Genomic DNA, 13882 nt, shown 5'->3' on the forward strand with positions numbered 1-13882 from the left:
AGGGTCTTGCTACACCCTCAGAAGTGTTTGGTTGCAAAATTATTGAATTAGCTCTTGATCTGTCACCTACGGGGCTGCTAATGCCCTTTCGCTAACGTGAGCTGAAATACATTGGTCCTTGTCGGCCCCCTCCAGAGCCCACCTTGTGTGGAGGTTGCATTCGGTGCAGGACACACAAAGGACATGCTGAATTTTACATCTTGCTCCTCTGACAAGTTCAGAGAGATGAGGGCAGTTCCCTCCATCCTCAGGTTATTCAGTTGTGTCCTTTCAGTGCTTCTTTGCTCTTCCCATCTCCAAAATCCCTTTCTCTGCAGCCCTTGCCATCTGGAACAGCCTTTCTGTTCCTCTGCGTCTCATCAACTTTCCATTTATTCACAGGAAAACTGACAAAACGTTGCCTCTGTCGCTGATGTCTCTTAATTTCTTCCTCTCTCATTGGCCTTATGACTAGATACTTGGCTTGTCTGAACGCAATCGCTGGCTGTAATGGATAGCACATTGTTTTGAGTTATTGCCTGCTGGGATTAAGTGTCTGTAGATGGTTGAAGGAGTCTCGGAGCCTTCCAGCAAAGACTGTTTGCACAAACACGTTACGCCCCTGTATTGCGGAGGGGGTGGGTGTGTTTGTGCCTGATAAAAGATTGGCTTCTGCGCTGCATCTTCACCAGCAGCGAGAGGAGGAGGGAGCTGGGACTCCCTGCAGCTTCTGCAGGAGAAGGGAGAAGCCCATTTGCTCTTAGAAATGGGCAAACAGGACTTCAATTATATTTTTCTCACCATTTTTTGCACGATGGCTCTGAAGCTGAACTGTGTTAGCTCCATGTCTCTTGCAGGGCTTGGATATGTTGTTACAGCAGCTGTTGTGCTTTCAGCTGTGGTAAGTGATTAACGTAACAATTAAACATTGAAAAACTTTTGTTTTTCAATTACTTATAAGAGTCACGCTCTTTTAGCTCTTTGTGAGGAGTCTGTCCAATTTTATAGCGGGAGTTTGGGGGAAAGGAGTTCAGGCTGAGTGGAATCATGCCGATAAAGTTCATTGTTTTCCATCTTTGTTTGATACCTGATTTCGGCTCAGGAATCACCTTGGTAGCTACTTGCTATTTTGCTTTCTAGTTTGTAACATTCTTCATTTCTGCCTTGAAAGCTGAGCGTATTGTACTTTTGTCCATCAGCTACTGTGAACTATCTTCTTTGTCAAAATCCTGGATGCTTTTAAAATAACCTTTTAATTTTTTCTCCTCTGTTATCTGATCCCACTCAAAGGCATGCTGTAATATACGGACAAACTTCCTTTGCCGACGTGATATAAATGTTTTATTTCCTTTCAGTATTACCAAAGTGAACTATTTTATAATATAGTTATAGAAAAGTGTTCATTATGTTTGATAAAGGAATGGATTGCATATTGTTAATAGGTTGCATTAGTACGACAGTAAACATATTAGACCAAAATTGCCAGGTATTTAGGAGAGGACGTTGTGTGTATCAGGGTAATTCCTATCAGGGAGCAGTTACACAGAAGTACTGATGTGGCAGAACAGAAGAGATGTAACAAACCTGTTCATTATCTAACTCTTTGAGATTCACAACATTCTGGATAAGATCACACAGGTTTTAGGAAAACTATAAGTTTATGCAGATGTACAACGTGTATAGTTAACATGGGTTTATTTTGTACAATCTTGAATATCATGCAGCATTTATAGAATGTCAGCATGGGGACTGATCTTGCACTTATGTACCACATTGAAAAGCTGTAAATTAGTAAAGAAAATATGCAGAGTAAAATCAAGAGGAGTAGAGAAAAATCAGAAAAGAGAGTCAGGAATTAGCCAGAAAGGAAAGTTGATTGGAAATTAAAATTAATAGTGGCCAATTGAGAGGGATTCACCTTCCCCCCTTTTTTTTGTTCAGAATTCAGTGCAAGAGGAAAAAAAGGAAATTTCCATTTGTTGCCTGGAACAATAGTTAGGAGATCAGAAGCAATGTAATTTAAACATGAGCTTCCTCGTGCTGTGCCTGTTGAACAACACTCTCTGTTCACCCCTAGCCTGTCAGCATGGTGGAACACGCCGAGTTTGCCAAGGCTGGGAAGGAACCTGGCCTGCAGATTTGGAGGATCGAGAAATTTGATTTGGTACCCGTGCCAAAAAATCTGTATGGAGACTTCTTCACAGGAGATTCCTATCTGGTGCTGAACACCATCCGGCAGCGGAGTGGGAACCTCCAGTATGACTTGCATTTCTGGTTGGGTAAGTCCAGTGGGAGTGCCCCTGCCGAACTGGGAGCCCAAAGTGAACTCTGTTCCTCTCACTTCACCAGCCTTCTCCAAATGTTACCCAAGGAAATAAAAAGACAGGACAGTGAGAAGGCTGCTTCAGGTGCATATGGTGCTGCTCACCTTAAATATTTGAAAGGGTTTCTGTAAAAGTGAGTGCAGCCATCTCTGTACCTAGAAATAGCTTTTTCTGATCAACATGACAGACTAAGGCCATGTTCTCCAGATGCTCACAGGGAAGACAAGATCTCAGATGAAAGGAGTGGCTGAAATCGTTTCTCTTTGATAGGATGGAGGTTGGTTGTTATCTCCCTGACTCAGTGAGTGGGGCTTTTCACCCTGAAGCTCAGAATTCCTTCTGCAGTAAATTCCCTGAGTAACAGGGCAAGGCTTTCTCCACATCCTGAAAACCCGAGACTCTTAGACAACATCATAGTTAAAGCTGTGTAAATGCTTGTATGATGGCTTGTCCTCTCTGCCATCTGCCAGTAGGTTTCCCACACCAAAGAGCTCCCGAGAGGCAAACTGCTGTGGAACTGCTGCCCAGTGGTACCCACAGCCTTCGTAAAGCCTGGTAACCTCTTCCTGCAGGTTCATCTGTGTTTGCTCCACAGCAAGTTTCCTCCCAGGACAGGGGGAAATGGCAAAAAAAAAAGCGAATGATACCTGTCAAAGAGACACTGGGAAGCAGTGGGGCTGCAGCAGCTACAATACTATTGTAACCCTCCCAGAAAAATGTACAGTTTATACCGCTTGGAGTCATGATTAGAAAAGTTTGGAAATGGTTATTCTGCAGACCTTCCAGGAAGCTAAACTTCCCAATAATCTGCTTTCTCCCTGGTGTTTTTGCACAGTTAAATGTAGAGCCAGAAACCTCGCATTCCCTCCAAGTTGTTGCCTTTTCATTTCTTAGGAGATGAAAGCTCTCAGGATGAGCGTGGGGCAGCTGCCATCTTCACTGTCCAGATGGATGACTACCTTCAAGGAAAGGCCATTCAGCATCGTGAGGTGCAAGGCCACGAGTCCTCAACTTTCCTGGGGTACTTCAAATCCGGCATCAAGTACAAGGTAGGTGATGACTGGGTCTTTATCTCGCCAGGCTGAATCAAGTTTGCAAGAAATGGCATCCTGCCCACTGCCCAATTCTCAGAAGGATAAGAATTGCCATTTTTCCAGTTGCAACCATTCTCAACCAGATGTTTTCAATGAGTTGGAGCTGACAGGGTGGAGAACAGCAGATCCCAGTGGGAAACCTTTGGCTGAATTCATAATACACAAGCAAAGCCCCAGGAAACTTTAGGAATCGAGGGTTTGTTTTTCTTCGAGAAGCAGAGGAAAGAACAGTCCCAAGACGTCTGGAATGAATTTGAGAAACAGCAATCTGAGTTAATGGAAACGCCTACCCAGTAGATTTAATTTCTCCCTGCTTACATAACAGAGTTTGACCTGCCCAGTCTCTTTCCGTGTTCAGCCCCCACCTCCTTAGCACACGTAGAGGAATGGTAGTGGGAGTTACTCTTCTGTGCCATTGCAGCAAAGTGGAAGAGAAGGGAAAACATACAGCCAAGAACAGCTCTGTTTCTTAGGAATCCAATAGCACAAGGAAAGTGATATCAAAGTCAAGTGCTTATGTTTCCTCATGTCTAAGACTTCCCTAGTCTTTCTGCTTTGCTTATTTCCCACTCATTTGTTGTTAATTTCATTCACTTGAATTTGGTTATGCTTTTTTTGAGGGTAACTGACGTGAATCCTGTTGTCTGCATTGATAAGTAATTCCAAGTATCTCTTTATCAGCAGAGAAGGTGAATCCTGAGGTTGGGATAATTTCTGGCATACAATGCACATGGAAATACCCTCTTCACTCCCCCAGTCCTATTAGATCCTATTAATACCTAAGCTTATTGTGATCTTCTTCCAATTTGGAGATCTGCAACTGCATTGCATCAGTGTCTCTTAGACTCTTTGGGAATGAATAACTGGGATGTATCAATAGATAAATGCTGTAGGAAAGCCCAGCCTGGGAAAACTGGCTCTCTCTGCAAGCTACTGCTCACTTTCTTTCTTGGGAGAGACAAAAACTGCTCACTGGTAGTAAATCTGTAGGATTTTCAATTTTTTCTGAAGCAACAGCACAATGGTGAATCGTTGTTTCTTCCTTTTCCCCAGGCTGGTGGCGTGGCGTCTGGCTTCAGACACGTGGTGCCCAATGAAGTAACTGTGCAGAGGCTTCTGCAGGTGAAAGGCAGGAGGGCAGTCCGGGCCACGGAGGTCCCTGTCTCCTGGGAGAGCTTCAACACAGGCGACTGCTTCATCCTTGACCTTGGCAGTGTAAGTACCACATAAAAGACAGGACTTTCAGGGGCAGGAGATACCTGATTGGCTCACGTGAGGATTTTTTTCCCCACTCTGTTGAAGCTATCTCAAGTGTTGAGCATCCTGGAGCACTGTCCAGCCAGTCTAACATCTTTCAGTCCCAGCCATGCTGCCAGCTCATCTGGAGAGGGGGTGGTTGTGCTCTGATACTTACATGGTCTTTCTCTTTCCCCCCAGAACATCTTTCAGTGGTGTGGCTCCAACAGCAACCGCCAAGAACGGCTGAAGGCCACGGTGCTGGCCAAGGGGATCCGGGACAACGAGCGGAACGGTCGCGCCAAGGTCTATGTTTCAGAGGAAGGATCAGAGCGAGAGGAAATGCTTCAGGTTGTTCACTTTGTCCTTTTATCTGTGCTGGAGAGGGCAGGGTGGTACGTGGGGGAGTGGGTGGGATGGGTAGACAGGTTTGGTGGTGTGAGGTGTTTGCGGTACAAACACTCCATTCAACGCAGACTCGGTCCTCTGCACCGCTGGGACATCAGGGTGTATTTTCACTGTTGTTGATCTAGAAGTTTCAATTCTACTTGTTCTTGTGGCTGGAGTATCTGGGGAGTAGAGATCCTCTTGGAATGGCTTGTAATGTCCCTTCTCTCTCCCAGGTCCTGGGACCAAAGCCTACTTTGCCACCAGGAACTGCTGATGATGTCAAAGCCGACACTGCCAACCGGAGGCTGGCCAAGCTCTACAAGGTAAAGAGAAACCCTGACAGACACCGTGTGGAGAATGGAGTCATCTTTGCACAATTAGATGGAGCAGGAATAGCAGAGAGGAGCTGAGCTGACCAGAGGACTACTTCTGCCTCACTCTGCTATTAGCTTTTTAGGAAGTTTCATGTATAAACCGTGGTTGCTTAACCAGCACGTCACCTGCTTTCTGCTGGTTTTATCACCATGGGCTGTAGTGAGACAGCTGGGACTTTCCAGGAATTTTTGAGGGTATAATGAATGGGGAAAAAAGGGAGTTTTGCTTTGTGATATCAGGCATTGTGTTAGGAAGCTGACAGGAAAGCCTAAGAACCAGGATCTACCTCTTTCTACATGCATTGAGCATGATGGAGCAGTGATTGGGAAGGCAACACAGTAAGTCCAGGAACTCAGACTATTGAACCCACTTGATAGAGGGAGGCCCATTCACAGTTACCAAGACTGACCCCTCCAGTTCTGGAGCAGCTGGTTTGCTTTAGAAGATATTTCTTGGTTGCTTGTGCACCAAAGATATTTACCATTTTGGATCAATCTTTCTTTGGTCCCAGCAGTATCTGCTTTGCTAGAAGTTCTTGAAATCTTGAGAGTAAATCTTATGTTTTTGTCATATTGTTGCTGTGTCAAAGGTATCCTGTTTGAAAAACAATAGTCTCTGAAGCAGCCAGTGCATTCAAATTTATTTCCCTTCCACTCCCTGAGTTTTGGACTGTTGCCACGAAGCTGGAGGGGGACAGAGGGAGGGTTCCTTATCTAATCTCTGTGCTGTGTTGTCACAGGTCTCCAACGGGGCTGGGAACATGGCAGTCTCCCTGGTGGCAGATGAGAACCCCTTCTCCCAGGCAGCCCTGGGCACAGACGACTGCTTCATCCTGGACCATGGCACAGATGGAAAGATCTTTGTTTGGAAAGGTACCATCGGGGTGTAGGAGAAGCTGGTTCCACATGCACAGGGACTTCAGCCACTTACCAGTTGTTTGTTTCTTTCAAGCTTGTTTCTTTCTTTCTTGTTTCTTTCAAGCTGGGCAGGGGAACATACTTTTGGTGGTGTTGGTGCTTTTCAGGGCAGGTTGGGATAGCAGTAGCAATCTCAGAAAAGCACTCTCCTCTGAAACATCAGGTGCTGAGGTACAGGGTCTTAGTGTAGAGAATTAAAGGGGGAGGTTCCTAGGAAAGAGGAAGAAAAAATAAATTTAATATCCTAAGTAGCGAGGCAGTTGTGCCCTCTCAGCCATCATAAAAGGTATAAAAGAGATTGAAAAGGAAGGCTGGGCCCTTCTTCTGGTGCAAAAGGTAGAAGTACCTGGGACAGGTTCTTCACCTTTATAAAAGTTGACCTCTTTTCTCTCTATTTTCATTAAAGGCAGGGGTGCCAACTCCGAAGAGAAGAAGGCAGCACTGAAAACAGCTTCTGAGTTCATTGATAAGATGGGTTATCCGAAACATACCCAGGTGAGGACGTGCAGCCCAGCTGTGGCCACCCCCCAACACCACTGGGGTTACAGACCATGGACTCCAGGCCACGCTTGTGTTACTGCCAGGCTTTCAAATAGCTCCTGCTTTGGGTGCTCAGCTCTTCTGCAGGGAGATACTGCAGTGCTGCTCCTGGGATTACACTGTCCTTAAAATAGCATTTACCCCAACACAACTAGTATTTAACATTTCTTCCTCTCAGATACTTTTTTACACTTTTTCCATGACCTTCTCCAAAGAGTAAAAAAGAGGAGGCAGAGATAAACCTGCTTTTCCTGCTGTCCCAGCAGTTCTCTGTCAGCTGGAAACCAGGGCTCACCTGAAGTAGGGAGCAGGCGGAGCTGGAGCTGTGTGGGACAGAGGACAAGGCTCCTTCTGATGGGCTGGTGCATTTCTTTCAGATCCAAGTCCTCCCGGAGAGCGGTGAGACACCTCTGTTTAAGCAATTCTTCAAGAACTGGCGGGACAGGGACCAGACGGAAGGGCTGGGAGAAGCTTACATTTCTGGTCACGTTGCCAAGATCGAGAAGGTCCCTTTCGATGCCGCCACCCTGCACACCTCCAAGGCCATGGCTGCCCAGCACGGAATGGAGGATGATGGCTCTGGCAGGAAACAGGTGAGCAGGGTCCCAATCCCTTTGGGGAGGTTTCCAGAATTTTCTTTTGCTACTTGATGCCATCCCTGCAAGAGCAGCGAGACAAATGGAGGCCTGAGAGCCATCAATGCTTCAGTTTTGTAAACGCTGAGGTAATTTTTAACACCAGAAATACCAGCAGGGTCTTGAGAACCTGCTGTAGGTATAGACGAGCTCTTAATTTGACCCAAAAATGCCCCTGGGGGCAATGCTTCACCCAACAGCGTGGACCCAGACTTGTGCCTTGTTCCTCCTCCTCTGTGATTCTCGCTGTTGCCATCACACATGTGATGGGTGATTGTCTCACAGCCCCCGTCTCACACCTGGATGTATGTGTTTGTGCGTAGAAGCAGTGGTGGAGATGAGCTTTGAAGAGCTGAGTGCTGTCCCAAAGCTCACACAACTCCTGGCCAACATTAGACTTTTGAAAAAGTCCTCGATAAAGCCTAAAAGCTCTATTTCTGAGTGTTTGACCGACAGAAATTGAAACGATTGTGTCCAGGTATGAAACGAGCATCAGTGCTGGTGGTGCTTGTGGGCTGACCCACGATTTATCTAGTGATTCTGAGGGTCCTGAGGTTCCGAGGAAGGTTTGGGAGCTCCGAGGAGGAGCTGATGTCCCCCGCAGCCGGGGGTGGTGCGGCCCGTCCCCAGCAGGTGGGGCTGCGGGACCACGGGAACTGGGGGAGAAAATGGAACTGCTCCGCCAGAAAAGTGCTTATTGTGCTGTCCTGTCAACTCGGGCTGTTTCTGCTCCCCTCCTTTTCTAGATCTGGAGAATAGAAGGCTCAGAGAAAGTGCCGGTGAATCCTTCGACGTACGGCCAGTTCTACGGCGGGGACAGCTACATTATCCTCTACGATTACCAGCACGGGGGAAAGCAGGGACAGATTATTTACACTTGGTAAGATGGGATGTCACTGATGGGAGGCAGGAAACACTGGGGCAGTGTGGGGCTGAGAGTCCACCCTTCCAAAAATGGATCGCTGCTGGTTCCCACTCACAGAGAATCCATGGGGGATAAAATGTCACCCTGGATAACCTTCCCTTGCAAACAAAACCCTGCCAGAGGTCTGGAATGTTTTGTTTGAAATAGGACAATGGGGGGAATTACTGTGCTAGTATTTTTTTTTTCTTTGTTTTTTTGGATTATTTTTTTTTTCCCCAGTATGAGTTACTCCCTTCTTTGGATCAAGCCCTAGCTCTTTTTGCAGAGTTCTTACATCTTTTGAGACCACCATAACTGGTATTTGATATTCATCCACCTCGGCTGTGGCTTGTGACTGTTAGAGCTCCCAGCCTGTGCCCGTACGGAGGAGTTTTTCGGGGGGCAGGCTCAGCCCAGGGTGAGCAGAGAGGGCAGGGACAGGTCTCTCACCAAAACCACAGCTGGTGCTGCCTGTGCAGGGGCTGCCTGTGTAGTTACTGGTTATAGCAACCAACAGGCAAGTTTTGAAACTGGCTGCTGGAAAGGTAATGGGGGATAGGCATAAAGATACTCAAGAATCTGTGCTTATTACCTAGAAAATGTTCCCATCTCTCTCTGTAATCACCAAGTTACAGCAAAGGATAATTAATTTCTCTTTCATGTTGAGTGAAGCGCTGCAAAGGTTTGGTAACAAAGGGTTTCCTTATAAACTCAGGTTTTGCCTCGTTTTTCAGGCAGGGGGCTGATTCTACTCAGGATGAAATTGCAACCTCTGCGTTCCTCACAGTGCAGCTGGATGAGGAGCTGGGGGGCAGCCCTGTGCAGGTAAAAACCACACACAACCAAACAAAAAACCTCAAAACCCCAACACAGTGGGAATAAATAAGATAGATGTGTTGTTCTGTGATACGATTGGTAGTGAGAAACCTCCTCGTGCAGCGACAGCCTCCAGCTCTGTAGGTGTTGGGGAGGACACGGGCCTCACCTACGCTTGAGTATTGTACTACTCAAGAAAGTTTTACAAATGGTCTGTAGGAGACAGGAGGGTTTTTCATTTGTTACCCCTGTGCCAGTGGATCACTCCTTGATTAAAATGGAATGGGAATTCTGAGAGCTCTGTTTAAACACGGGTCAGTTTTTGTGTGGGAGGTAATAGCTGAGCTCCTGTGACCAGCTCAGTATTTGATGAAGATTCCAGCTGGAATGTAAAGGTCGTAAAGGCCATTTCTAGCACATCCTTGTTACTTTTTCAGCAGTAGCTTAAAGCTGACAGTAAGTTTCTTTTTCTCTAGAAACGAGTCGTGCAAGGAAAAGAGCCTCCCCATCTGATGAGCATGTTTGGTGGAAAGCCCTTGATTATTTACAAGGGTGGAACCTCCAGGGAAGGAGGGCAGACAGCACCCGCAGACACACGGCTCTTCCAGGTCCGGTCCAGCTCCTCAGGAGCCACCAGAGCGGTGGAGGTAAGTGGGAGTCAGATTCCTGTGTGCACAGGCTGCCAGGGGGACAGAACAAAGGCCAAACAGAGCTTTCTTCTGTAAACTGAAACACAGCTGGAAGACTTTACAAACTATCAAAAGATTCCAATTTTTCCACAGATAAGAAGTGATAATCCTTATTTTCTAATTAGTTCATAAATGAATGCATTTAAGCCATTTTCTCCTCACTAGATGCTGTACCCCACATAGTATGACACTTTTCAAACTGTTGAAAACCATTCAGATCCAGACATTGTAACCTGTTCTAAGCCTGTGTGACAACAGTGCTGAAGACAGAACGTGCTAAATACCCCCTGTGCAAACAGAACTTGTGCTGGGACATGGGTGCTGAGCCCCGTTCCTTTGACAGAAAACACACACATGAAAACCCCCAGTGCAACAACAAAAAGAGAGAGTAAAATCCTGGTCGGTAGCTACGGGTGAGGCAAGAGGACTGTTCCATGTCTGCAGCAGAGTCCCAAGTTTCTGGCTTCAAGATGGCATGTCCTTGTTGACACAGAGGAGATCACGTGAGTGATTGCTCAGCCTCAGCAGCAGGGACACTGCTCCACCACCGCCTCCCCAGCCACTTCTTACGTCTCCTGTCACAGCCATAAAGCCTGGCAAAAGGACAGATCCTGGCATTCTTGCCGTAGGTCGAATGTGCACACAGGAACACACATTTATTTACTCTTCTCTAAAGAGTCTAAATCATCACTCAGATACCGGCAAATAAACAATGTTTTACAGCCTCGCGTGCTTGCGGGGAATACCTGTTTGCAGTTTGTTCAACGATAGGCACTGAGTTTTATTTTGAAATAATGGGTTTTATGTAAAGGACGATTACACCTGACACGGGCAATGGTCTTTTTTTTCAGCTGGATCCTGCTGCCAGTCAGCTGAACTCCAACGATGCCTTTGTCCTGAAAACTCCCTCCGCTGCTTACCTGTGGGTTGGCCAAGGAGCCAGTGATGCCGAGAAATCGGGAGCACAAGAGCTGCTGAAGATACTGGGAGCTCGCCCAGTCCAGGTTTCTGAGGGCAGAGAGCCAGGTGAGTCTGAGACAATTTCTGTATAGCTGCGTGTTCCCAGTAATTATTTCATGGATATTTTCTTTTGCTTCCCAGAACAATGAAATACGGACACAGGCCACAGTAGCTTTATTCTGTTTAACAGTGCTCTCGTGTTTGTAGGCCTTTGGGACTTTCTGACATAGAAGAGTGCTTCAAGTCCCACCCAAGCCATGGTTTCTACGAACAGCTGAAGCACCAGCATCTCCTTGTCTTTTTCAGATAATTTCTGGGCAGCTTTGGGTGGCAAAGCTCCTTACCGTACCTCTCCCCGGCTGAAGGACAAGAAGATGGATGCTCATCCCCCTCGTCTTTTCGCGTGCTCCAACAAGATCGGACGCTTCACTGTGAGTATCTAAGGTGACAGTCAATTAATTCAACATCCATCTGACAAAGCCAGGAGAAACTGGGTCCCGTTGTGCCCCCAGCCAGGCTGCTACAGCTCCTCTCCAGAAGGAGAGCGTGGGCACCATCCTTCTGCAGAGACAGTTGTGTCAGCCCAGCGATCTTCTGAAGCATCAAACTGGCCCTCCCCTGGTTAACAACTAGAGTTCAGGCTCCTCAAAGTTTAACTCATGAATCTTTCAATTAGGAAGAGGCAGCGTTACAAGTCCTGGGTATGAGTGAAAGAGAGTTTCTCTAGCGAGAGAGACTGATTTTGTGTTCTGTGGTGTAAGAACACTCGTGTGACACAGATGGAGTCACACACTTAAATGCAATGCCAGGATCTGGCTTAATGCATCTCACCAACAAGAGGTGAAACCAGAACCTGCATGAACTGGGTTTCTCCTGGAAAGCTGAAATGGCGTTGGAAGCATGAGCTCATCTTAACCTTCCATTTTCCAGATTGAAGAAGTTCCTGGAGATCTGACTCAGGATGACCTTGCCACAGATGATGTGATGCTTCTTGACACATGGGATCAGGTACGTCCCATCGGCCCCGTGACGAGAGGAGCAAAGAACAGGCACAAACTGGCTGTAGATTGAGACCCAAATCACAACAGCTGGAGGAGCTGTGGTGTTAGAGAGCCCTTTCCTTCAGGTGAACGTCACTGTGCGTAAATCAGCCAAAATGCAATTAGAGATGCATTTTTTATGTTTTCTGTAAAAATGTTCAAAAATCTGTGTTTTTCCTGATGTTAAGCTACTGTATAATTGGTTCATGTAGACAAAACACAGTCAAAAAGCTTCTCGTTGTTTACCAATAGCTTTAGTCCCATAGGTCAACAAGCCCAGGTACGGTGTTGGTGTGTGTCACACACCGTTCACTGGGACTCTGTCTACATGATCCTTTCTCTCATAAAGAGATTGATTGTTACTGAAATAATTCATATGGGGTTTTTCATCTTTAGGTCTTTGTATGGATTGGGAAAGATGCCCAAGAAGAAGAAAAGACCGAGGCTTTGAAATCTGGTAAGGACATTTTCCTCTCTGAGCTACCAGTTTCTTATTTCCCACTATCTGATCGTGAGGCAGGCAATTTAATACACTGAGAAACATACCTCAAGCACAACGTAAAACTCAGTGTTGTGACCAAAGAGATCACATCTCTCAAGAAAGGAGGATCCCGAGGTCAGTGTGCAGGGGGTAGTGTCCATCCACCCACACAGCACTCAACCCCTGGCAGTGAAAAGTCCCCTCGGGTGGAGGCTCCCACTGGGTCACAGCATCTTATAATCCTAACGTCAGTTTTCTACAAACACCTTCTGACAGGTGTAGCTAAAACCAGGGAGTGAAAACTTTTACAGAGTCACAGGGTGATATGGGGTTGGAAGGGACCTCTGGAGATCACCCAGTCCAACCCCCTGCCAGAGCAAGGCCTCCCAGAGCAGGTCCCACAGGAACGTGTCTGGGGGGGGTTTAAATGTCTCCAGAGAAGGAGACTCCACCACCTCCCTGGGCAGCCTCTGCCAGGGCTCTGCCACCCTCACAGGAAAGAAGTTCCTCCTCATGTTTAGGTGGAACTTCTTATGTTCAAGTTTGTGCCCATTTCCTCTTGTCCTGTCCCTGGGCACCACTGGAAAAAGACTGTCCCCATCCTCCTGACACCCACCCTTGAAGTATTTATAGGTGTTGATCAGATCCCCCTCAGTCTTCTCTTCTCCAGACTAAAAAGACCCAAGTCCCTCAGCCTTTCCTCGTAAAAGAGGGGCTCCAGGCCCCTCATCATCTTTGTAACCCTTTTGCGAGTTGGTTGGTTGTTTAAATGAACAATCTGCAATCATCTCTCTAACACCCAATTAGCTACAACGAGGCTGTTTCAGCTCTTGCTCCCTGACTCTCTGAGATTCCCTTCTACTTGTGTGTTTCCAGCCAAACGGTACATTGAAACCGACCCCTCCAGCCGAGACAAGAGAACCCCGGTCACAGTGGTCAAACAGGGCTTTGAGCCCCCCACCTTCTCCGGCTGGTTCCTGGGCTGGGACGACGACTACTGGGCTGTGGATCCCCTGCAGCGAGCGATGGCAGACGTGGATGTCTAAGGAATGAGGTTTTTCTTTTTTTTAAATGGAGCAAGTTTAGTGCCTTCAATGCCTTCACGAGCTACTTCCTCTTGCAGGATGCATGTTACTAAGGCAATGATGTTAATAGCCAATTAGCTGTGCAATAATTACCGAAAACAATCAATCATGACCAGTCATTGACCCTACTCCTTGCTTTGATTATATTTAATACAATAAAGCTTGTATGGAATAGGTGAAAAATAGAAATGGTGGGGTTTGTTACGAAGAAAACATTAAGTGGAACCTGTAGATCCCACATTTGAACTTGTTTGAAACAAAACACCTTAGAAAATGAAACCACCTTTGTGCCATCTTTTGCACGTGCACTTTTTACTAAATGGTTACAGAAATTATTTTGGGGGTTCTGGAATTGTTTTGCTTTCCCCTCACCAGAGTTATTAGCACTCAAGAACCTGATAAATAAACCGTATTCTG

At 46.6% G+C, this 13882-nt stretch overlaps 1 protein-coding gene across 1 annotated transcript; it reads left to right on the forward strand.

The window, feature by feature from the left end:
- Positions 1-695: 695 nt before the first annotated feature.
- Positions 696-13650, forward strand: GSN (gelsolin). Its single transcript, XM_014942866.1, has 17 exons — positions 696-880; positions 2057-2258; positions 3198-3352; positions 4451-4612; positions 4835-4984; positions 5257-5346; positions 6138-6270; positions 6722-6810; positions 7233-7448; positions 8237-8370; positions 9129-9219; positions 9687-9857; positions 10751-10925; positions 11166-11290; positions 11790-11867; positions 12296-12356; positions 13257-13650. The coding sequence occupies exons 1-17, from the start codon at positions 746-748 to the stop codon at positions 13424-13426; spliced, it is 2337 nt and encodes a 778-aa protein (XP_014798352.1). The 5' UTR covers positions 696-745; the 3' UTR covers positions 13427-13650.
- Positions 13651-13882: the final 232 nt, after the last annotated feature.

Source organism: Calidris pugnax, unplaced genomic scaffold, assembly GCF_001431845.1.
Source record: "Calidris pugnax isolate Ruff unplaced genomic scaffold, ASM143184v1 scaffold102, whole genome shotgun sequence".
Lineage (NCBI taxonomy): Eukaryota > Metazoa > Chordata > Aves > Charadriiformes > Scolopacidae > Calidris > Calidris pugnax.